Source organism: Nilaparvata lugens, chromosome X (assembly GCF_014356525.2).
Source record: "Nilaparvata lugens isolate BPH chromosome X, ASM1435652v1, whole genome shotgun sequence".
NCBI lineage: Eukaryota > Metazoa > Arthropoda > Insecta > Hemiptera > Delphacidae > Nilaparvata > Nilaparvata lugens.
This window is the reverse complement of record NC_052518.1, coordinates 94,285,984-94,313,011: the sequence shown is the minus strand read 5'-3', so window position 1 is coordinate 94,313,011 and position 27,028 is coordinate 94,285,984. Positions and strand designations below refer to the sequence as shown.

At 33.1% G+C, this 27,028-nt stretch overlaps 1 protein-coding gene across 1 annotated transcript in view; it reads left to right on the top strand.

Moving 5' to 3' along the window:
* The window catches only part of LOC111044744, an 85,447-nt gene extending 58,419 nt beyond the window's left edge, over window positions 1–27,028 (top strand). The window contains exons 2-5 of the mRNA XM_022329962.2: window positions 12,438–12,588; window positions 15,028–15,138; window positions 16,713–16,801; window positions 26,755–27,028. Coding sequence (XP_022185654.1) covers window positions 12,441–12,588; window positions 15,028–15,138; window positions 16,713–16,759 — 306 coding nt within the window. The 5' untranslated portion in view covers window positions 12,438–12,440 and the 3' untranslated portion in view covers window positions 16,760–16,801; window positions 26,755–27,028. The remainder of the gene's footprint in view (window positions 1–12,437; window positions 12,589–15,027; window positions 15,139–16,712; window positions 16,802–26,754) is intronic.

The window sequence follows — 27,028 nt, the reverse complement described above, 5'->3', positions numbered from 1 at the left end:
AAAATATTGCAATTTGACAACTGAAATTAAATGATCTTGCAATCGATCCTATTATATTAAGCGAGCAATTTCTGTATATTTGTATATATTTTTATATCTGGTTATTCATGTTCAATGGATCTCGAAAACGGCTCTGACAATTTTCACGAAATTTAGAGCATAGTAGGTTTATGATATAAAAGTTCGATTGTACTAGGTCTCATCCTTGGGAAAACTCGCTGAACGACATTAAAAGGATGATTCATCCTTGGCTGAAACAGCTATGGATAGTAAAAAAGTGAGTGAGCGAGTATGTAAGAAATCAAAATATCGCATCCCCGAAATTCATAAGATGACTTATAGCCAGCTGTGAAATATAAACACGATCATTTTAGAGAATTGTGCTCTGTTTATCAATAGATAAAAATAACGAGCAAAGCTCGGTGCCCCGATATTTAGTATAAAGAGTTGATTCATTGAGAATTGATTAGCAATGTATTTATTGTATGAGTGAATAATCTCGATTTGTTGAAGGATGTCTCCTTTTATCACATTAGCGATATCATTCATGGTGTTTTACAAGCTAAAGAAATTCAAATAGAGGGAATTTTCATTTTTATAATTAACAAGAAAGCAAGGTTGATTTACGAAAAGATCAAGTTTTCCCGGCGATTGGTTACTCAAAACGATAAGCAGTTTCATAGAAAATCTCCTAGAAGTTGGAGGGAACACAACAAACCGATTCCAGGAGACTTCTGGGAACACCAGAAAATATCCTTTAAAATGTCTACTATCAGAACTTTTAGTCTTTTTTGTTTGCAATATGGAATTGAATTGAATATCTTAATCAAGGGCGGAGTTAGGACTGTAGGTCCTCTCTGCCACCCAACTCTACTGCTGCTACATAGAACAAGTTTTGATTGGGGATTTTTAATTATTATTACTGAACGAAAATCCAAATTAAATGTTGTAATTCACCACGAAGACTTGTGCTACTGCAAATATTGACAACAGGGTAAACAGCTAGATGGAAATTTGATGAGCGCTACTATTCAAAAATTATTTGAACCCAGTTCGATTCCCGGGCTGACAAATAATTTTTGAATAGTAGCGCTCATCGAATTTCCATCTAGCTGTTTACCCTGTTGTCATTATTTGCAGTAGCACAAGTCTTCGGGGTGAATTACACATTTAATTTGGATTTTCGTTAAATAATAATAATTAATTCATTAGCATTTGAATAATTGCAATATCTCAGTAATTTCCATCTGTGGATTTTTAATTCATCATTATAAAGCTATACAACTCATATCATGAATAAATTAATAGGTTACAATTATGCAACCTAATCTATTATAATGATCAATTTTGATAATTCAATAATTGATAACTTGTTGCAAAATTCTTTTCATTGTGTGAGGGGGGAGGATTCCCCGTGCGTGGGTAAGAGTGTTGTAGGTTGTAATCATTTGAGCATCATCACATCCATGAAACAGGTGAAAAATCCTTATATCCATGAAGAATAATTATGTTATATTAATAATTGCATTACATCAACTTCTAATCATATATCCAGATTTCTGGATGAAAGGGTATGAAGATGAGTATAATGTCATAGCATGTGATGTAACCAGAAAATCGATTCTATTGTCTAAATGCCTTCCCAAACTATTATTATAGTTCTCCAACTATTTCACAAGCAGTAAAGCTGGAGAAAGAAACTTGTCTGAGATAATACTTGTAAAAAATACAAAAGAAAGAGTGAATACTGATCAGCAGAGTGGAAGTTTGGAATTTCAAGGTATAAAATGAAGCTGAATTGATGGTAATGATCCCTCCTGTTTCTTTCTGCATAACAGCAAGTAGCGCAACTTTTCCCCGCCTCATGTAGGCTTCGCAACTTTGCATTTGGCCGACAAAGCGTGGGAGTGGGATAGACAAACTTTTTATTACTACCGTACTTCATTATTCAGCTGGAAAGACGGTGATCCTTCTCATATCCTTTGGTGCGTGACTTTTTAGTTTATTCTCTCTGTAATTTACACAAATATACAGAACAGGTTTATACTGTTCAACATTTTTCATTCACACAAGACACCAGATTTGATTCAAGTTATATTGATATTTCTTCTTCAATATTAATAGAAATACAAATCTCAGTGCCCTTTTTTTGAATTATTTTTTTTTAAATTATTATAAAATAATTCAAAAAAAGGGTACTGAGATTTGTATTTCTATTTATATTACAAGTAGGCCTAAATAGAAAAGAGACAATAAAATGGCATATTCACCTTCAATATATCACCTTCAACAATATACCTGTATTGAATATTATTTATATATTTGTGTAAATTACAGAGAAAAGAAACTAACAAGTCACTTAACAAAGGATATGAGAAGGATCACCTTCTCTCGTTCAGAAAACAATATATTTCTCTCCAAGGAACATCGGATCAATCTCTGATTCTCTTATAAGTGATGTATTGCAATTCTGTATTAAATCTGAAGTACAAGTCACCCTAAAATTATAAATAACGAACATTATTATGCACGAACCATTTTGGGTCTTCATTCACTCATTCGTACGAACAATCATCTCTAAAATTATTGAGAGATAGAGCCAGAAATTATCCAGAACTCAGATGAATAACGCAATTTGAAACCAGCTTAGGTCCCACTTTCAACATAATCTGACCTTCATAAACAATGTACACATTTCATTACTCGCTAAATTTCAAAACAGTTCTATGAAAGAGTATTTTGAAGTGTGTTATTAATATGGCAAATTATTGAACTTTTTGAAATATTTTAATTTGTTCTTGATAGTAGGCAAATGTTTTGAACAATACATGTTTTATATAGAATCTGAGAAATAAATTCATATAATGATATCAGGATCACTGAACTATAATACATATTCTGTCATGTACAGTTCTCTCCATAGTTCTATGTGAGAGAGATTTTTGAGTTGAGAAGTTTTCTTTAATGTGACGAACTGAACTTTTTGGAATATTTTATATTGTTCCTGATAGCAGGAAAGTGTTTTGAAAATGATGATTCATATAGAATCGGAGAAGTAATTTCAAATAATGATACCAAATCACCGAACAGCTATAAGATCAACTTCATACTATAAGATCAACTTCATACTCATTGATTTTTCTTTCTCTTGTAAGAGAAACGCTATGATTGTTGTTTGAGGGTTATGTAGAATATTCAGTATTGAAATTCAGTAAAGAATGAGATTGTATATTTTTTGTGTATAATCTCCATAATATTCCATGTAGAAAAGGTAACATAATTAACAACTAACTACTATTTACTATTATATGTTTCGCATATCTTCTATCCTACATCCTATACTATAATCCCTTCAAACCATTGTTACAAACCAATGAGAGACAGTACCACGAAGACGCCACTATTCAAGATATTCGACATTTAAGAAAATATGGTATTTGTTTGTAAATGAGATTTTATTATGATTAGAGCAGGAAGACCAATGCTCGGGTGAATACAGAACCATTCATATTTTGTATATGCATGATGATAATTAAGATGATAAGTATAAATCATCAGATAATGAGTCATCATTTTCAAGGGAGGGTAGATTGGAGGGGCTCCCGTCACTTTACTTTCTCCCGTCATTCGATTGAAGGGTATTCACTGTTGGGTAGATTGGCATCCCTGACCACATGTAACTTTGTAATTTACTGTGAATATATCGAGTAAAATAGTAGAGTCTTGAAGATTATTCAAATAAGTCACCTCGAAAAAAATCCGGATCCTCCTTCAATTATATAGTTGCAGAAAGACAAAGGTGTATGCTACTGAATATTTGCGGGTACTAGAGAGAGATGGCCCCATTCCCCATTAACTCGAACCAATAATGACAAAGTTTCAGTCCGGAGAGACTTGCCTGTGATTTGAAATTGAGTGATGAATATGGTCTAGAGTCACTTCAAAGGACAGTTTCTCATGATATTTGAACTTGAGAACAATGAACTTTAGACTAAAATTACATAAACTCAGAACATCAAGAGAGAAGTGAATTCATGTTGATTGTTTTAGACTTTCTTGAGAAAAATTTCCCCTAGGATATTGATTTCATTGTTCTATGTGTATTAAATGTTGTGATCAATCACAAATTAATTTTATTCATTCATCTGATACAATCATTCAATTAGGTAACATATGTTGAAATATAATCATATCCATTATGTGAATCAAGTAACTGAAAAATACTACAATTACAATCATAACTTAGTTCAATTCCGCAATAATTGTATAATTCAAAAAGTACATGCATCATACCAGATAAAATCGTTTCAATACTTTTAAGAGAACCCCGTTTTAACTTTCAATACTTTTAAGAAAACCCCGTTTCAACTTTCAATACTTTTAAGAGAACTCCGTTTTAATCTGAACATATCAACGGGAAGTTGAGTAATAGAGGCTTCCATATTAGGCATCATAAACTGGAATGATGATTCCAAAGTTTGTTGATGACATTCAAGACCTCATATTCAATTTAATTGCTGCCAACTTCCAGGGATTTCAGTGCGTTGCAGTTTACTCCACTCCACTCAAGTTGGTGAACTTCGAAACGAGCTCAAATATTCTCAATTTAGTGAACCAATCTTTGAAATGTCAGTTAAATGAATACGTATGTTTGTGAGTATACTAATGGTGATTGTAGGCTGTTGCACTCATCACATTCACCCACGCACAAGTCTCACAATTATGTGGGATCTTTAACCAGCAGAAAATTTGTCAACAATGTTTTTCATCGCGATTATATTACAGTTACGTTTCCAACCATGGTGAAAGGTTTTCAAATATTTATAAACAATTATTCGGCGGGAATAGAAATTACGATTCTATGATTGTACTAAGCCAATACGAAAGACAATAAAGTGTAAGCTCTCTATGCAAAAATATGTTCGTATTTCGCTTGTTTCATCCGTAATTTCACTAAAATGTATGTAATTTTTATGTAAACACGCCTGTACCTTCTCATCTCTCATCATCAGTCTCATTACCTACGCACAAGCCTGGAGCTCATGTTGGCATCATCCTCAGCAAAAAATTACATACATTTTAGTGAAATTACGGATGAAACAAGCGAAATACGAACATATTTTTGCATAGAGAACTTACACTTTATTGTCTTTCGTATTGGCTTACATCTTTGAGTAGGTTCCAAACCTCCGGGAAGCGACTTCCAAGCTCATAAATAGTATTTAGTATTTGGTGGAGTTCAATGCTACTAAGGTTGTCACCCTTAATAAAAGGAGTAGCAGGCGCATATCTAATCGATAAATTCCTTGAAAGAAATGAAAAAAGCAGACTCAGCTCAAAACTTCTCTTCTTCCTAATTTCAATGAATAGTCCTAATGGAGATTACGAGATTTCTCCAAAAATACCAGCTATGAATAAGTAGTGGAAGTCAAAACCAAATGTATATAAATATATAAATAATATGAAATATGAAATCACTCTCCAAATCCCTTGAAAGAAATAAAATAAGAAGAAACCGACTCAGCTCAAAACTTCACTCCAATTTCAATGAATATTCTTAATGGAAACTATGATATTTCTCTTTATATACCAGCTATGAATAAGTAGTGGAAGTTAATTTATTGAGTGATTAGATTGTGGGAGTTGTGTGTGCTTAGCGATAGTGGTTAGATAGGGTTTTTTGATTCATATTAACCAGCCTTGCGTGTATGGAACCAAACGTTTATTGAGTAGCTTACTGTGGAAGATACGGACTTGGCTGAAAAGAGGTTGAAAATTTGTGCGATGGGAGCTGTTTTGTCACATAGGCAGGCTACAGACATGCGGTCAACTCTTCAGAACAGTTGCGAGCGAGTGGAGCACATGTGGTTGGTGCCTTTGTGGCTTGGCCAGCCTCAGGCTTCCGAAACATCACTGAGAGAGCATCTCTAGAAAGTGTGATGATTAATATGGACCAACTTGTTGCCAACAACTACTGTATATCCCAGATGAACTTCCTCAAATCAACAACTATTATTTATTTCACGAGTATAATTAATAGAAGACACACATAATTGAAGCAGACCTATATAGCTCTCCATCTACATAGTGTAAACGTAGCTTTACTATCCATCCTTATATTTTCCTTCTCAATAACATCTCCTATTTTTTATCTTTGTCATATCCTTATCATCCTTTCTTTTCAATCACTCCAATACTGTTTTCCCTGGTCTTTATTTCATTTCTCAGCAACTATGATGTAATACATTCTCTGAATTTCCTATTTAAGATGTTGCATTCAAAAGTTGTGAGACTTGCGACTCGGTTGCTAAGCTAACAGAGGTCCCCGAGCTACAAAAGTCTTTAATGAAGACAGTGAGACAGATGGCTTGGCAAGTCCTCATAAAACTTAATCTGTCATCTTTACTGTATGAGGGTGTAGAGTTGAGAGTAGTATTATTCAAGCTAAATGTTATAGGTTATAACATAGGTTATAGGTTATAAAATTATAGGCTACCATCAATTAAATGAATATTTTTGTTATTGATTGGTATATCGTTGCATGGATAATTAACAAGCAGAACAGTTCTGTAGAACTGTAGAACTCTATCTCTTCATATGAAAAGCAATATCACTCCATCACTCTGAAAATACTTCTTGATTATGAAATCACTTCGCTTATATCAGCTACTTTATACAAATAAAAACAATATAAAATCTTTAAGTACCCTTTTATTAAAAACTTTAAAATATTTCAACGACTAGTTTCGACCATAGGTCAGTTAATAGTCATTTTTAACTTGAAAATAACCTATGGTCGGAACTAGTGGTTAAAATATTTCAAAGTTTTTAATAAAAGGGTACTTAATTTTTTTCTTGATTTTGTTATATTTACCAGAATAATAATTAGTCTGTAAAAATATTTATGCTTTCACACATGCTCAAAATAAATGAATATTTGTGGGAAAACGTTTTACCAAGATAAGGACGGAATAGTGCAGATTTGGCAGCAATGATAAATTTAGAGGTTTTATGAGAAAATTAACAATATATTGACGATCAATATCGAAAAATAATAATTTTCATAGAAATAATTATAATTATAAAGTGCATAATGCTCGAATCAAATCAAACTTCATTTATTCAAATAGTTGCATATAAAAGACAATCTTCACAACATTGAATCGTCACAATCAATAATAAACAATAGTGGAAGGAGGAGACGTCAAAGAAAAAACACTGCCTTTAGGAGCACCCCCTGGAAGAAATCGATTAATTTCAGTTGATTTAAAGGAAATTTTTATTTCGTAATAGTTCTATGATGTGTAATTTTCTTCCCTCAAGACATCCACACATTCATCCACTGTGTATGGCGCTCTTTTTAACATAACTTTCCTTATCCTTCCGGTCATCTTTGAAAAGTTGGAAAAATCTTTAAAATTATGAGGGAGTCTATTTATAATTTTTATTGCGCAATAGTGTGGGCCTCTCTTCAAAGCATCATTCTTGGCTTCCCAACTCTTCTGAGCAGATTTGATCAGGAAAGACTCCCGGCTATCACTGTTGCAGGAAATGTTGTTCCCTACCTGAAGAGTGTGCGAACTCTTGGACTGTATCTAGACCAGAGTCTTAGCTGGAAGGAGCAGACCACTCATGTATGTAACAGAGTGTTTGCAGGCATGCACCAGCTCAAACGTCTGAAACATTTCCTGCCTCAAAGCACACGTATCCTATTGGTCAGATCATTAATAATACCCTTTCTTGATTATTGCTCAACCGTATACGTTGACCTGACAGATGAATTGAATGGTAGGATGCAGAGATCCCTCAATTATGCAATAAGATACATCTACAATGCCAGGCGGGATGAGCATATAACGCCTTACTTTATGCAACTGGAATGGCTGAAAATCAAGAATCGAAGGAAATATTTCCTCCTGATTCTGGTATATAAAATAATTGTGAAAAATGAAGGACCATGCTATCTGCGTAACTCATTCACTTTGTTATCATCCGTTCATACTGCTCGTCAAACCAGGTCACATCAGTTCACTCTTCAAATTCCTCATCACCGTACATCCATATTCAATTCGTCTTTCATCACAACAGCAAGCAGAGAGTGGAACGCCCTTCCAACTCACATTGTGTTTTCCACGTCTCTCTCCCTGTTTAAGAAAAGATTGCACGCTCATTTGCTTATGATTGATGAGTGACTAGTCCTTTAACGATTATCAGTTTTACATTGATCCATACCATATGAATATTAAAAATTTGTCTTCTACATCCATTTATAAATAGTTTATATTATTTAACACACTTCATTATAACATGTATTACTTTGATTATTTTTGGTTTGATAGTATAGCCCTTTATTTTTTCTCCACTGTTTAATAACAGTTCAAATTTTTTTTTTTTTTCAAGGAAATATCAATGCAAGTTTTATTCTCTTTTCTATCTACTAATTTGCTGAAAATGTATTTACTTTGTTTTTCTGTTTTAATTTTCATTCTGCTGGTATTGATTGAGTGATGGAATCTGTTATTGCTTGTTGTTAATGCTGCAGTAATTATTTTCTAGTTTTTTATTGTAGTTTAATATTCTTCATTTCATTATAATTAGTATTAATTATAATTAATATTTTATTGTAATCTCATTACCTATTTAATTCTAAGTTCTTAGAATATTTATCTTTAGTTTTTACATTCTATTATTTTTGTGATGTTATGTTTTGTTATAATGTGCAATGGGTCTTACTAGACCTAGCACTCAATAAAAATCAATCAATCACTCAATCTCTCCAGAAGAGTTAGTCTATGTGCCGGGTAACCGAGGATTGAGCCACCACTCCTCGTATTGTAGGAATGATCAAGTAAAACGGATGAGAATGCCCTCCAATTTTTACTAACGTATGTGATGATCTCCTCGTGAGAGGCTCAATATGATCTGTGAACTAAGAATGTCACCTTGTTTATTCAGCTCTTGGAAATTATCCTGCAGGTACCGATGTTGGTCATTATTAATATTATAATGTCAATATGATGTGAGCTGTAAGAGATAAATGAACATCCATTTTTCACTGATTTCAAAGTAATTTTGTCTGTTACTTAAAGCTCTACTCTACAGCCAGAATGACACAACCTCATTATCTCTTTTTCTGTTCTGTTTATTCGAAAAAGTTTTCTTTATGCTACTCTGCTTTCTGATTTTCATCACTCATCCACTGACTAGTGCTTAAAACCACGATTCTAACAAACGGCCAGTGGCCGTAAATTAACATTTTTTTGAATTCGAATAAATGAACAATTTCAATTGCGAATCTGTCTTTTAAGTACTTATTTATTTATTCCCTGAAAACATAGAAAGGCTCACAGACAAACTCCAGTAACGAAGTACTTGGATACTTGAGCCTTAATGACATATTTGATAGTATAACATTACAAAAAAAGAAAACAAAATAAAATAATATCGCACTTCATTAAAAATATTCACACTGTCTCATATTAATACTGTCTTATAAATACTTATTCGAGAATGTTATTGATATTATCCATCTTATTGGGGGTGTTGTATTGATCTATTATCGCCTTTTTGAATCCTTGTGTTATTTATCACGGTAGTAGTTGATACATTAATCATTCCCATCATGATTAATGATTTCGTAACTTCCTCCGTTGATTCCACTACAGAGAAAATCCAAAATCATATCCCAAACATGTGCTGATTATCTAAGAATAAATTATAGTCCTGTCACTATATACATTGGTGTTTGCAATTTACATTGTAGTTCTGATTTTTTTTATATAAGTTAAGTAGATAGGAATAAAACGTCTCATTCAAACTCAGACAAAGAATGATTGTTTATTTAATCAACATCATAATCTTAGCTGTCTCCATAGAGATAGTGAAAGACGTCAGCAGAGGCTTCCGTAACTACCCCCCTCCAGTCTTTACTATCTCTATTATAGAGATGTAAATAGAACTCATAAAAACAAAACATGGAAAACAACATAATAAAAACATTTTGGAAATCTTTCCTTACTCATCTTCATTATAGTTCCTTTTCGATCTTCTAATCTCACTCAAATGCACAATTTCATGTCTACCTCGTCCATTGTTGTGTTGCTTTTTTACCTCCACTCGGTTCCTATGTAGTAGATCAATCACTTCATATGGTCCAACAAATCTATGATCCGATTTCGTTCTCTTGTGATGATTTTTCTTGAAGATTATGTCACCTACTTTTATTTTATTCATGTCTTCAGCCACCTCCAAATTATACTTTTTTGTCCTCCGAACTTTCTCGTTTATGATTTTTCTCTCCACTTCTCTATGCTCCTCTGGATGCTCAACTAACTCAAATGGTGAAAAATTTGTTGAAGAATGTATGCTACTATTATATGCCAGAATAGCTCTTGCCATTGCTTCTTCCCCACAGATGTTTCTATCAACTTCTAATAAGTGCAAATGTTCAGTTAGCGTGCTATGTAAACGTTCCATCATTCCATGAGATTGCGGATGTCCTACTGTAGTGAAGTGGCTGTCGATACCAAGTTCCTGTAAAAGTTTTTTGATCCGATTGTTGTCGAATTCTTTTCCTTTATCCATTAACAACATGTTGGGGGTATTGAAGAGCCCAAAAAATGCTAGTAAATTTTGTTCCATGCACTTGGCTGTTTTATTCTTTAAAATCCATGCAGAAGCAACCTTGTAAAACAATCGATTGTAGTAAGATACTTCAGTTTATTGTAATAGAAAATGTCAACTTGAATTATTTCTGCTGGTCTTGCGGGAGTAGGTGTGACCATCTGAGGCGTCTTGTAAGGCTTTCTGTCATATTTTGCTATATTGCATGCTGCACACTTTCCCAGCACATTTCTTATTGTTTTGGCCATATTCAGCCAATAATACTGCCGTTTCAGGTGTTGTAACGTTTCCTTTTCCCCTCTATGGTTGGTCCTTCCAATGTGATATTGTTCTACAACTTCTTGTTGTTCTCTTCTATCTTCAACTGTTTTAACTTGTCTATCACAAATTATCAAGTGTATTTTTGAGTCCCAGCATTCATCTTTATGAAAGCTCTTAATTTTATCAATAAAATCTTTTTCCTTGGAAAATATAAAATAAACTTTCCCCCTTACCATCAACTGCTTTATTGTATGTTTCAGTTCATCATCTGTCGCCTGAGGGCCAATTGTAATTGTATAAGTATGAATTGGGCCATAACGATGGGTAGTTTTTGTTATACCTCCAAAGTTTTGTCTTTCAAGAATTATTTGATTACGTTTATCATTTATAATGCAATTTTCCATCACTTCCAAATTATGATTCAATTCCAACACTCTCATTGCCATTGCAGAGACTGATTTCCTTGCACCTGCATAACGTTCTTTAAGGGCTTTTTTAACATCCTCCCAAGATGAACTGAACGATACTCCCAAATCAACCATAATTGATGTACTTATTCTAGACAAGAAAAACGAATGCAGGTTTGTAGTTGTTAATTCATCAAAATTTCTGTCAATAATTTGAGAATGGATGGCATCCATTCTCTCCAAGAATAGACTAAGTTCTTTTACCTCTCCTTGGAACTCCTGAATTGATCCGATCAAATCCATGAGACATTTCACGTCCATAAGTGGTGGTTCTTTCCCGGTAATTTCAATATTTGATGCAATTTCCTTTTTCCTCCTTGGCATTTTCAAAATCTATCCGAAAATTCCTATTAACTTTAACTAAAAATACTGGATAATATTTTGGTTTCGGCACCAGTTAAGTAGATAGGAATAAAACGTCTCATTCAAACTCAGACAAAGAATGATTGTTTATTTAATCAACATCATAATCTTAGCTGTCTCCATAGAGATAGTGAAAGACGTCAGCTGAGGCTTCCGTAACTTATATTATTTGGATACATGAGAGAAGTCCAGAACCAATTTCTTCATGCAAAATTTCCTTGCGCTAGATACAGAAAGGCCCAAAAACCTCGTATTTTCGGTTCATTTTCCAGTTTTCAGCTATTTCTGCCAAATCCAGTAATCGGACAGAAAAATTTGCTCTCACCTTTTTTTAGATTATAAAATTCTGAATAGAATGTCATCACACGGAACTCTCTATGTTCAATGAGAACTGAGTTATGATTTTTCAAAAATGAGTGAAATTTGAAGGAAAAAACAATTCTGAGAAATGTTAGTTCTTGATCAACAATATCAGCCGAATATAAACAAAAAATACGAGTTTTTTGGGTCACTCTGTGTCTAGTACAAGTAAATTTTGCATGAAGAAATTGGTTCTGGACTTCTCTCATGTATGCAAATAATATATTAAAAATCAGAACTACAAATTGCAAGCACACCCCCTTTTGATGTCCATATTGACTTGACTATAAATCTAGTGGAATAGTGTTCGAGTGGAACAGCAGTTTTCAACAGGGATTTGACTTTGCAAATTGTTGTGTTCAGGAGATGAGACAGCAGTGTGTCTACTGGTTCGGTCTCGCTATTCTCCTGGCCATCATTTACATTTCTTCGGCCCAGAATTTCTACAGCAGTGGAGGTCGGTATGGCAAACGGACTCTGGAATCACCAACACTCCAAGACACAAAGCTTAATCGTGAGTTTATCTTATCTTATTATCTTGTATGATTCATTTTTCTGCTAGAGAAAACCGGCCACATCCTTAAAATTCAAAGTGTCAAGTCCAAAATATATTCCCCAATTTTAATAAGAAATCTATTTTCAATTAAAAATAATTATTATAATAATTGTAAATTTTTATTTGGCTGTTGCTTTGTTGTTTGCATTCCAGGTACTTATCACCATGGGGAAATATATCATTAGAAGTTATCTCTCATAATAAAGAGCGTTTAGTTTCGAATTCCACTGATTGTTCAAGCCGATTATTGTCGGTTACTGTCCACTATAATTGTTGATTATCACTGTATTGAACGGGTGAGAGTGTATGGACATCACAGTATGGGAAGAGACTACCAGGAAAGATCTTGTATCCTCAATAGAACCCAATCTATATCCTCAATATATCTTAATCTTGTATCCACTTCTATCTCCAGAATCTCCTAAATTTCCATTTTCTTTGCAACCAGCATCACATAGCTTTACGAAAAAGAACTACATAGACTTTCGAACAAACTGTGAAATTTTGGACATAAACGTCTGTACCATGGAATCTCTTTTATGCTCTATGTTATCAATGATTAATCAAAATTCTGTTCATTCTTCGAGATCTATCAAATTAAACTTATAATTTGATACATAAAATGAATATTTTCAAATATAAATATAATTATCTCAATGAATCACAGCTACTATACAGCACAAAAAATTATAATGATGTACTCAAATTATATGAATCGTGAAGTTTCTATGAAAACTGTATATACGTAGCCTATCTATATATAGTGAGGTTCACGTTATAATGACACTATTTGATCTACTTTGGTTTTGCTATCATTGTCTATCATTTGACAAAGCCGGTGGTACTATCCTTATCTAGGTCCACAACCATGCCAATTTTGTTTTTCACAGTGTAGAAATATAATTAATTAATGCAGAGAATCGGCATCGCTATTCTTCTATCTTTATCCACTGCCATTATAACGTGGACCTCACTATAGACTATTCAAGCACTCCCCTGAGCATTGAGAAAATTACAGACAAACATTTTGATGCTCCACTGTTTTCGTTTTTTTTTTTTTTAGAAAACTCATGTACTCATATATATTATATTACAAGAAGAAACTGACTTATAAAATGTTCTATGCATCCAATAAAATTTGGAAGAGGAATAGTACAAGTTAAGCTTAGTTTTCCTCTTTAAAATACCTAAATATTATTATGGATCACTGTGATTTTTATTGATAAATAAATGATTGATTGGTTGAATTCATGACATTTCACTGTACATTGTTGAATCAATTGATTTTATTGGTTCTTGAATTTCATCCTATAATATTATTCAATTCTTCTTGAAGTGCACTAATTTGTAAAGTGTAGAAATCTAGTATACATTGAGATACTTCAAAATTAATATCTTGTATTTCATATTCCAATGTATTCATTCGATTTTTTCAATTTTGTTTGACCGTATTTCTGCGTTATGATTCTTTGTTAAAAAACTTATCAATTTTGTTTGGAAAATCAAAATAATAAATTTTTAATCTCTTGCACATCTATATAGAAATCGGATGAGTTTGATGCTCGTTAACACAAAAATTGTCACAGTTATACGAATAGTTTAATACTATCTAAAGTGGCTAGGAAAAGAAACACTGAGCTCTAGCCACTAAAAGAAACAAACGACCTTTGTAGAGTTTTCTAATAAAACCGAATTGCTATGAAACATACAATGTGAAGCTGTTTGTAAGAGTTCTAGCTGTTTGTTGCAGAATCGAATAATTTCATTAGTGCAGTACTTCAATGCTTTGCACCATTTCCACTTGTAATTTGAGCTGATTTGCATTTTTGTAGCAAATTATTTCACTATTACGTACATTTTATCCAAATCGCTCTCGTATTCATCTCCACGACTCATTAATATTTTATTCCCATCCTAAAAATTACATATCTGTCCAGTAACGTAAGTATCCATAGTGGTAATGTTTTGTTAAAGATTCAATATGCTTGGTTATTGATGTACCTGATAATGTTCAGCTGATGTTTAGTTAGCTGAGACTGACAGAGATCTTATCACGCATACTGTAAACGTGATCAGTAAAATATCCAAAATATCATATCGACTCCTCCCTGCACACGGACAAATCATCCACGCAGGGAGTATATTCTTTATATTATTGTTACACTATTATTTTGTAAATATGTTTTTCTGATAAATAAATTTTAATTTGGATTCAATTTCTGCTTAAATGTTATGTAATTTGAGGACATTCTCGTGAATTCGAGTGCAGAATTACTGCTGTTAGCTGAATCAGTGTTCCAACTCCAATTTTACATCCTTTCCTATAATCTATGGATAATCACTTGTGGATCGGGTTCTAATTTTCTATGAGAAAACGTTTTTCATACATTTTTTCAGGGAGGTCAAGCCGGGTATGGGGCAGAGGCTCTGGTGAAATACAACAGATTGCACCACGAGCACAGTTCTTTCTTGGAAGCAGATATGGAAAAAGGACAATATCCGACACTGGTTAGTTCATTAATTTCTCTCACAACTGATAACTTCCAATATTATTTTCTGTAAGGAATTAATCATAGATTGATAACAATAATGAGAAACTCTAAGATCATTTTCTCGAAAGTTGTTCATTACTTAAACTGTTATTAAAAATAATATTTCAGCGGTGCTCAGTCGAAAAAGGTGCAAAAATAACTGTTGAACTATGAATTATTGGGAAATAATTTTGTCTACTGGGGTTGGTATAGAACTGGAATATGCTTCTGTGAATGAACTTGCAGCTAGTAAGTAAACTAGTCATGTAGCTTAGAGTATGTCACAAATATAGGACTACATTTGACTCAGAAATGTTTATTATTTTATCCAATCATACAAAATTGAATATTATCATTAAAATGATATTAGACGAGGAAAAACAGGCGAACCCTTTAATATTCGCAAATTTGAATTAGTATTAGAAATAAGCTGATGGAATATTTTCACGTTGTGGAACTCCTACATTTGGTAAATGAATGAACCAAATAATATTTCACAGGATATGATTTCATTTTGCAAACCAAACTTAATTTTCATGGGATCATCTTCAATGTTGATTGATTCTGAATTCAATCAGCACGTTTGTGCCCCAACATGATCAACCTCAAAACCTGACTTTTGCCTCCAAATAATTGAAAATCATCTGAGAAGCTATATTTGTCTCATTTGTTCACTCGATTGCTACATTATGGAACACAAGAGATCCAATGATACCTTCATATAGAAACAATAATATCTACCTACAATGTATTTTATTGCCAGTGATAGTAAAATTCGATGAATGTGGTTCAATGTTTCAAAAAAGTACAGTTATACTAGGTTTCACGTGAATAGTTTTTATACCTAGAACATTGTTAACGGAAAGTATGAGTGTTGATGAGTACTGGAGAATAGCCTCAATCATGCTTGTAGAATTATTGAACACACAAACATCATTTCTGATAAAAAAGACAAACATTATTCAGCACTCAACTCAATCATAATCAGACACTGATCCTCAGTACTCAACAAGTGCTCAGTATTATCATGATCTACTCATCAAGTACTCACCAAATAGCCTACAAACTCAACACATCAATACCCAATAATTTCTGAATGATGCACTTATCATGCATTTTGATATGATAATGCTAAAAAGAGGATCGCCGTGCAAAACAAAACGTGCAAAAGCAATTTAGATCACTATCTATATTACGCCTATCATAATACTTGAAATCGTGCGGATTCTCTCTCATACGTTATATCTGTCTATCCAGTTTTTGATAGTCCAAGAAACTTTTCTTTTTGAATCTTCGCTTTACTTTACTTTCATTGGCGCTACAGTCCGATGTGGACCTTGGCCTCCTGCACAATTCGCCTCCAATCGTCTCTCCTTTCCGCCACATTCTCCCATCCTCTGACGCCCAAAACACGCAAATCGGTCCTCACATTCTCCAGCCCTCTCCTCCTGGGCCTTCCTCTACTACGCCTACCAATCATACTACTTTTTTCTTTTTGAATAAGCTATAATGAATTGAATGTAACAGAGAAATGAATAAACTCTGTTACAGACTCTGGTGAGAAGACAGTGGATCAACTAACGTGTCAGTTCACATGAACTGTTCAACTTTTTGGTGTTAACCTGTACCTTTTTCAATAGGTATGTTGCATGTGCACATGGTAAGAATTAGTTTAATCTATATGTGTTGCTTTTTAGGTGATAGATATCCATATCTAGTGAAAATTACATAATTTTGTCAAAACCACAGATGTATTAAAACAATTTTAATACTAGTATCATAGAGTGAAGATACTGTTTAGTCTCTGCCAGTATCGAGTGATACACCATTATCAATCTCTAGTGAACTGAACTCTTAAACATTAATCAAAAGAATATCGTATTGGAGAAGCCCTGAGATTGACTATTGACTATTGGCTGTTGATCAATGAAGGTTTAGCTCGACAGTTATTGGCTGATATAGTGAGGTCCACGTTATAATGGCAGTGGATAGAGATGGAAGAACAGCTTTGCCTATTATCTGCCTCAATTAATTATAGTATTGTATTATAATTAATTATAATTATTAAGTATTGTATTTCTACATCATCAAAAACAGATTTCGCTTCGTTGTGGAGCTAGAAAAGGATAGTACTACCTGCTTTGACGAACGATAGGCAAGGATAGCAACATCAAAGTTCATTTAATACTGTCATTATAACTGACCTCACTATAGTAGGAATACTTAGGCGTGTTAATAGTGTCGGCCAATGGCAGTCGAGCTCGACTTTCATTGTTCAACAGCTAGTAACCAATCGCAGGGCTTCTCCCACACTATATTATATCCTGCTGCTCAATGTTTCAGCTTTCAGTTTACTAGATTTTAGTTAGATTACTGTGTAACAACCGAAACTAGTATCTAAATTTTTTTCGATAAGTAAGTGGTTTTAATCAAATGAGTCTCATTCTAAAATAGCATACATTGAAATTGAGTACAATATTGCTATTTCTTTTTTGAGTGTTACAATATTCATTTTTTCATCCATTTGTAGAGCATCACTTATCATTGAAATAATATTGGGAGAGAACAAACAAGCGAACCCTTCAATATTATTCTCCCAAATTTGGATTAATATCAGTTCGAAGTGAGGTTAAGATGGATAAAATGAATAATATTGGATGAAGAGTAAGTTTCTCTCACCCTTTCTTTCTTATCTAATTATTATTCCATTATAAATAATGATTATTATTATTCTACCATGAGAATTCTTGATTTTGATGAGGGTATGACGCATGAATTTGAACTTGAAAATTTGGAATGTAAGGCATGGATTGTACAAGAAAAAAAGTGAAAGTTTTGTTAGTATCATCTCAATATAACACAGAATGACAGAATCGATCAAACAACTTTCTAATAATTTTCATAAGTTTTTCCTAGTAAATTGGAAGAAACGAGAGTTTATTTGTTGTGTTTATGTGCCTCATTAACAAAACTTTCCATGTCCTACAACTATCTACCTTAACTCACATTTCATTATAATTTGAAGTCCTCATTTATATAAAGTTACAGCATTTCATAATCTGGTTAGATAGTATAAATTTCTGTAACGAGGATCTGACGATAATTTAGTTGCAAGGAAAACTCTTTGATCTTTTCATGGCATAGAGCAGAGGAAGTAGGAACGAGTCCTTCTTGGATCAGGTTTCAATTATTACAAAATTCCTGAAAAATTTTATTCCTTTGAGACATTTTTACATCGATTATTCTCCCCTGGAACCAACTAGAATTTTCTATTCTCGTTTCTTGAGAGAATTTTCAACCATCGGTTATAGCACCCGCCTCACATCCAACAGAGCGTGACAGACAAATTCCAATGATTTCATTTCGGTAATATTTTCAGATGTGATGATGAAAAAAGTAATATACAACTCAACATCATCTGTGAATAGTATCTATTTAACCGGAATAACAGGCAAAATCAATTGAATTGAACGGGAAGTCAGCTACAAATAAAATCTTGTCTCGCAAGCCTACATTCCTGATTTACATAACTCACTTATTCATTTATTAATAAGATAATGGCTTATCGTTCCATAATTTAAATCACGAAAAAATATTCGGAGGTGAAATACGTTGAATTTCACAAGAGTTGATGGAAAAGTTTAAACGAAAACACATTAGTAGTCCCAAGACTCGAGAAGGATTAGTTATACTTTCAGAATGCCGAATAAAGCAATTCAACGTAATTAGACTTGGTGGAGAACCAAATTTTCGTAATTATAAAATGTTATTGAGTGCCGGTTACTCCAGTGATATAAATGTGGGAGTCTCGTGATAATGGATGTAATATACTCTCAGGGGGATGCATGTAATCAGCTGAAAAGTTCAAGATACATTATATTTTTAACTTTTCACCTGCATAGCACTTTCTTCTATGCATGTTGAAATCGCTGGTGATGGAAAGAGTTCAGCGAAATCCCGTTAACGTTTAGAAAATCTGCATCCTACTTTCGGTTTTCCTAGAAATCCTCCTTCAAAACTTCATGCACGGAGTCAACAGCATTCAATATTGTCAACAATCACAAATCGTATTATTTATGTGTAACTTTGGCGAGCGGAGCGAGCAACTAGCCTTTCCGCCCTATTTTGTAGCTTTGGCGAGTGAAGCGAGCCTGTTCAGTCTACTAGAAATTTTGAGCGAATCACCTTTTCCTGCCCTACATGGCGAGCCTATTCACTCTATTGATATTTTGGCGAGCGGACCGAGCTACTGGGCGAGCTAAGAGTGCCTGTCCTTCACTTCTTCTTTTTTCATCTACTTCTTCTTTTTTTTTCTTCTTTATCAAAACAAATTTATCCATTATTATGATTCAAAGTTAGTGCAACAATAAATATATAAGCTCAAACAAACAGAGCTTTTCCCAAGTGACTGTAGCGTAATTAGTAGCACACGCGACTCATGAATCAAATGTTGCTGGATATTTTCTATTGTGATGACGATTATCATTACCCACGTAATTTTGACGAAATAATAATTAATTATACTACTTTTTCTGTATCCTGGACATAAGTAGATTGCATTTCAAACACAAAATTATTCCCGGTTAAAAACACGGATTACCTGCTATTATAGATAAGACAAGTGACTTTGACTTATCATTAATTTTTCGTAAATATATATAATACAAATAAAAAAACTTACAATACCATTTGCGATACCCGACGTCAACATCTCAAAATCAGTTTTCCATTCACCCCTCACCATTCACGGGACCCGAAAAGGCAACCAAGGGGTGCAGCGAGCGGATCCCCTGTCGAGAAAGTTATCAGCGAAGCGCTGAGAGAGAGATAACTGGCTAAACCCAAAAATGCCTCCCTCCCATATTCTGATCAACGAAAGTTCACAAGCAATGAGATTATGTTTTCACTTCTCTCAAATATGAGACCGATTTCGTCTCTGAAGTAAATCAAGGCAAAAGTTTTAATGCTGATATTCAAAAACCTGAATCATTAGATGATCGCAGAAAACATTATTTCTTGTAGTGCAAAGAATGTGAGCTCTAGTCACAGAGAGAGAGAGAGAGAGAGAGAGAGAGAGAGAGAGAGAGAGAGAGAGTGTGTGTGTGTGGAAGCGCGAATGCCCTTTAAAATAACTCATTTCTAAACATAAGGGGTGAATATCACGTGTATACAGTTTCTCTGATTACTATTGTTAGGTGCTCGGATCATTTGAATGATGAAAACTAGCTGTGGGGTGGGAATTTCCAGTGAACAGTAGTCTCTTTTATCGGAGGATCTCTGTCATTTTCTTGCTTCCTCTCCCACTTTTACTCGCTCTCACTCTTCTCTACTTCAAAACCTTCACTCACTCCCTCGCTCTTATTTTTCTCACTCAGTGAGTAGTTTCCTCTCTCTTTCCACTCCCATTATATCCCACCTTCAACATTCTCTTCATTTTCAATGTCACCTCCTGATACGTTGTCTCTTCGTTACCTCAAACATTTTCATTCATACCGTATCATCACAACGTTCTATCTTTTTCTCATTCCTATTCACTCATATTTTCCCGGGCAAATTGTTCGTCAACTGAAAAATATTTTCAACGATTATTGTATGATTGCTGTAAACTCTACGTTGAAAAGTTTTCACACGGCATTCTTTTCACATTTTAAATTCAGACAAGAGGCTTCTAATACGAAACACTCACCATTTAAAAGTGATTCCGAATTTTTTTACACGCTTATTTCCAAAAAGCGTGCTAGTATTTTCATCAACATTTTTGAATGACAACCAAAACTAGTCATTTTTTCCAGATTCTTTCTATGTTGAATATTTTGCGTTTCCATGGAGAGGGAAGCAATTTATTAAATTTCCAATTTTTCAGCATGAAAACTCTCTTCAATCAAAAAAAATACTTTGCTCTTATACTTGAAACAACAGAGCAGATTGAACCTACACAGTTGTACTTGTGGTAGTGGTGATAATTGTCGATTATTAATATTTATACTTCTACCTCGATCTTTTCGGGTATAAGACACTTGTGACCAAAGACATTTGCGATTCTGAGTTCCGATAGAAGCGGCTCAAAACAGTCAAGTATTTACTTATGAATAAAAATAGAAATGTATGAATTCAAGGCTACTTTCTTGTATATACTAGAAGTTCTGTGAACAGTGGACCTCATGCACTTCTCTCATCCATAAGTATCTGATGTCACCTGTTCTAGTTGATTCAGTTGAACCATGATTTACTCTTAAAAACTGTTATTTGTTTTCTCCAAGATCAAAAACTGACTTATGTTAATAAACTCAGTTCACGTTTGAATTTGTATCCCATATGATAATTTATCCAGTTCCATGATCATCTTTCCATCTGATAAAAATATTTCTCAACTATTTTAAAATTATTTTTTTTCAATCAAAAATATTCTAATTGACCGAAGCGAAGCTGCGGTCTTAGTTTCAACTCTATCGGCTTTCGTCTGTTTGTTTGTTTATACCGCAGTTACAGTCGCAGTTATTGTCCGATTTGGATGAAATTTGGTATGCAAGTTCTTTGAAACGAGGCGCAGAAACGTATGTGTAACGATATTTGATAAAACCTCTGGTTTTTTTGTAATATTTGAAAAACCAAACTAACCTCAATCCAGAAAGGATGTGTCTTTGAAGATACAGCGATCATTGCTATACTTTTTCGCGTCTATTGTTACGAGCACATGGTGGGCGAGTCGGTTAGATCGTGGTATGTCACTCTGTGGGACCCAGGTCCGATTCTCGTTCCTGCCAGATTATTATGATGAGATAGAATAATTAAATTGAATCACCTCATTATTATTATTAAATTGATTTAACAAATTAATTGGATAAATTATTTTAAAAAAATCTATACTGTATTGGAGTCCAATACTGCAGTTGTAGAGAAAAATGTGTATGTAAAGGTATAATAATATTTTTTTTCCTTTTTGTGTAGTTGAGAAGTTGATATTGTGGTAATTATTAACATTGAATTAAAAAGACTAAGAAATTGTCAAAAAACCACAGATTTATTGATACTTAGAAATACTGGATTTGGTAATTACACCATTGTCAATCTCTGATAAACTCTGATAATGACCAGGTCTTTCTGAGTATCAATAAATCTGTGGTTTTTTGACAATTTCTTAGTCTTTTTCATTTAAAAGGTATGTATTTGATATAAAAGTACTCCTTGATAAGTCCGGTGTCCCTGGAAACAGTGTCTCTAGCACTTTCAATGGAGAAAATAATAGATGACAATCATGGCTAAATCTTCACAATTTACTGTACTTACTGTACTGGCCCTTTCCATCAGATTGAAAGTTGTATTCATGAGTGAGGTCTACTGTTCGCAGAACTACTAGTTTATTCAGCATTATTTAGTCAATTTAATCATTTTTTATTTTTTTTTCTATCACCTATTAAATTTGTTTTTCGAATGTGAGAATATTGATACTGATGGACACGCATCATAAAAATATTGAAACCCTACCTTATAGAAATAGACACGGCTATACATCTGTGTAATGCATTCAAAGAATAATCCACTTGTCAGCTGACTGATTATGAATAATTCTATGGTCCTATCTTCGAAGTAGATGATATACAGAGTGATTCATAATTATGGTAAAATAATTTAATACGTGATATTAGAGGTAAAAATAAGAAAAAAAGTTCTTATAAACATATATCCATAAACGCTTCATTAGCGAGTTATACAGGGTGAAAGATTTCGCCCGGAATTCAGCTCCTCTGGTGAAATACACCGATGCTGAATTGTTTGGGGACTAGTTTTTGAAAAACTTATGCTGGATTCATAAGGAAAAATATCTGAAAAATTGAATAAAACTAAACTGGAAGCTGTAGTGTGAGTAGTTTTTGAGAAAAGAGTTGAAATATGCAAACAATCTAAGTAGAAAAACACAGACTTCTACGTTTGATGCCCAATAACTTTCTTTAATAACCAGTAAACAAATAATTTTTCGCAATAAAAATTGTAGAGAATTTAATTCTGAAAAGAATGATGTAAGCTGTGTAAACTAAATTTGAATAAAAGTTGAATAAAATGTATTCTTTTGTAGTACTTTACACCACAAAAATTTGCTGTTTTATGAGGAGAGAACTAATAACTCATAAGTTGTAGCTGATTGCAGATAAAATATTCGGTTTTTTATGAAAAGTTTTTTTTATATGAAAGTAGCATATCTAAATGACATTAAACTTATACCAAAAGACTAGTAGATTATGCCATTAAGCCTGGGAGGAAGCTCGAACAGAAGTAGATGATCTCCTATGATTCCTGCACAAATGTTTATTGAAAACTGATGTTGTGGAAGATTAGTATTGATAGCATGAGGATTCTCAGCTGCCCAAATATGTTGGTTGTGGACGTTAACGATAGCTGTTCTTGTAAAGTGTGCCTCGTCGGTAAATAAAACGGTTGTTAAAAAGTTTGGGTAAACAAGTTTTACTAAAAACCATCTAAATACCAGCACGGGGAATACAGTCTCGTGGCAATAGAGTATGAACTTTCTGGAGGTGGTATGGATGTAATTGTTGCTCTTTTAGTATCCTTCAAATAATAGATTGATTGACATTAAACTGCACTGACAATTCTCTTGTGCTCTTCTCTGGATGTTCATAAATTTCATTAAGAACTTGTTCTTCTAACTCAACAGTCATAGTAGATCGGGGTCTGCCTGCATAAAATGTGCTCTTTGGATATCAAAGAATCTGTTTCAGACAGACGTTGATGAATGGTGGCAAAAGACCTTGAACTTGGACATACTCGGTTAGGAAAGCTCTCTTGATACAAACGTCTTGCTTCAGTACTATTACAGTAGTGTCCCATTCCATACATTAAATGCATGGCAGCTAATTTGGAGTATGAATAATGTCTAAAATTACATGCCATTTTTTAAAAAATTAACACTTAAAACAAAAGCAAAGTGAAATGGTTACAAATAACTGGTTAATAGATTAAACAAAAAACAAAGCGAAGCTACAGTAGGCCTTACTTACAGTTTGTTTTTTTGTTCAACAGTGAGCTAAAATATTTCTGAAAATAATTTTCAGCTGATAATTTCTTTTAAATATTTTCTTATTTAAAACAAAATAAATCAGCTGTCTTGGAACAGCTGTTATTAAAATCCATGTTCTATTTGCAATCAGCTACAACCTATGAGTTATTAGTTCTATCCTCATGAAACAGCAAATTTGTGTGGTGTAATGTACTACAAAAGAATACATTTTATTCAACTTTTATCCAAATTTAGTTTACACAGCTTACATCATTCTTTTCAGAATTAAATTCTCTACAATTTTTATTGCGAAAAATTATTTGTTTACTGGTTATTAAAGAAAGTTATTGGGCATCAAACGTAGAAGTCTGTGTTTTTCTACTTAGATTTTTTGCATATTTCAACTTTTTTCTCAAAAACTACTCACACTACAGCTTCCAGTTTAGTTTTATTCAATTTTTCAGATATTTTTCCATATGAATCCAGCATAAGTTTTTCAAAAACTAGTCCCCAAACAATTCAGCATCGGTGTATTTGACCAGAGGAACTGAATTCCGGGCGAAATCTTTCACCCTGTATAACTCGCTAATGAAGCATTTATGGATATATGTTCATAAGAACTTTTTTTCTTATTTTTACCTCTACTATCACGTATTAAATTATTTTACCATAATTATGAATCACCCTGTATATAGTGATATCAGAGTATGAATGAATTCCTTTTCTTTTCATATTATTATTAAAATGCAAAATTTCAAAAAACCTTGTGTATACATCGAGATGAAGTTGAAAAAGGAATATTCCTGCCAAATCTCATCGAATTCTATCAACGCGTTTGCCCGCAATCGCGTTACGTACAGACAGACAAAAGAAAATCTGAGTTGAAACATAGACCTCACTACGTTTGGTCAATAAGAAAAGAATTATTGTACCCTCTGAAATTGATAAAATAATAGAGTAGAAATACAAATTATAACTACTAGTTTCGGGTACTACTAGCATTGTCAGGTATTGTATTTTTATTCTATTATTTTATTAATTTTAAAGGGTGCTATAATATTATTTTTCAAAATAGAAATCCAAGTACCCTTTTTAAAATTATTTAGTCACAAAATGTTTCTGCTATATGATGCCATTATCAAGTGATTGGAGAAAAAATAAATTCTCTTGATAATGGCATCATATAGCCGAAACATTTTGTGTCTAAATAAATTTAAAAAGGGTTCTAAGATTTATATTTATATTTATATTCAAGAGTAGCCCTGAAGAAAAAAAAGTATTGTACTGTTATAAAATTCAAGTTCTATGCTTGGAGACTAGAAAATAATAAATCATATGCTCTAAAGAATAGATGAAGAAAGAGTTGAGAAAGAGAGAATATCATAGCGATCAAAAAGTGATGTTAGAAGTTGAATTATTCATTTTCATTTATTTATTTATTTACAATGCAAATGACACTCATGTAATAACATTGGTAGATAAAATAATAAGGTAGTCCTTGTGCTATTTCAAATCCAAATTTATAGGTGGCAAATTCCAAAATAAGGTTAGAACTTCACGAGTACAATTCTTTAGTCCAAAATAAACATGAAATCTATAAATTCTGAATTTATTTCGGACATTATACTCAATCTATATTTTTGAATAATGTCATTATACGCTAAATTGGATAAAAAAACTGAGCTGAATATGAACCATTTGAAATATCATAAGCCTATTCAAATTTTCATGAAACAGGAAGAGGTTAAATACCTCAAATACTCACATACTTTAATAACAGGAAGAGGTTAAATACCTCAAATACTCACATACTTTAATAACAGGAAGAGGTTAAATACCTCAAATACTCACTACTTTAATAACAGGAAGAGGTTAATACCTCAATACTCACATACTTTAATAACAGAAGAGGTTAAATACCTCAAATACTCACATACTTTAATAACAGGAAGAGGTTAAATACCTCAAATACTCACATACTTTAATAACAGGAAGAGGTTAAATACCTCAAATACTCACATACTTTAATAACAGGAAGAGGTTAAATACCTCAAATACTCACATACTTTAATAACAGGAAGAGGTTAAATACCTCAAATACTCACATACTTTAATAACAGGAAGAGGTTAAATACCTCAAATACTCACATACTTTAATAACAGGAAGAGGTTAAATACCTCAAATACTCACATACTTTAATACTGATGTAGGCTAGCTCTACATGGATACTTATCATGTGAGCACGGTTGTCAAGGTGAATGTTTTGGCAACGAACTGTTTTATAAAAAAGATAAAAAGTTAGTGTTTTATGGAGTTTTATGAGAGATGTTAAAAGATGATGTTGTATTTATTTTTAATCTTGTTCGATGTGAATTTAATGAATGAAGTGTCAATTACAAAAGCACATTTACAACAATACTTTTAAATACTAGAGCAGGAAATGTCTCTCTCATTATCAGCAGGTTAAAAAGAAAGAGAGATATTGAATAGAGAAACATCTTGGTCATTTTGTCTGGGAATACTTATATTTTGATGCAAAGCTCATGATATTGATTAAATTGAGATTAATTCTGTTTCAGATAATTGACAGATTCAACCTTCTCCAAACTAGATGTCTACAGCCCAGCCCCTACCAGTCATATTGTATGCATCATCAATTTATTGCTGACAGGCAAAGTAAAGCACTCAGAACTCAAAGTTTAATGTTTATACTCCCACAGTCTATTAGCCACAATATTAAATATATGAAAATTTCACCGCAAAAACATTACAAGTATGATGCAGTTGCTATGCTATTAAGCTTGTTGTATTTCAATGTAACGTGTTAACAATATACGTATCATTCAAGTTGTA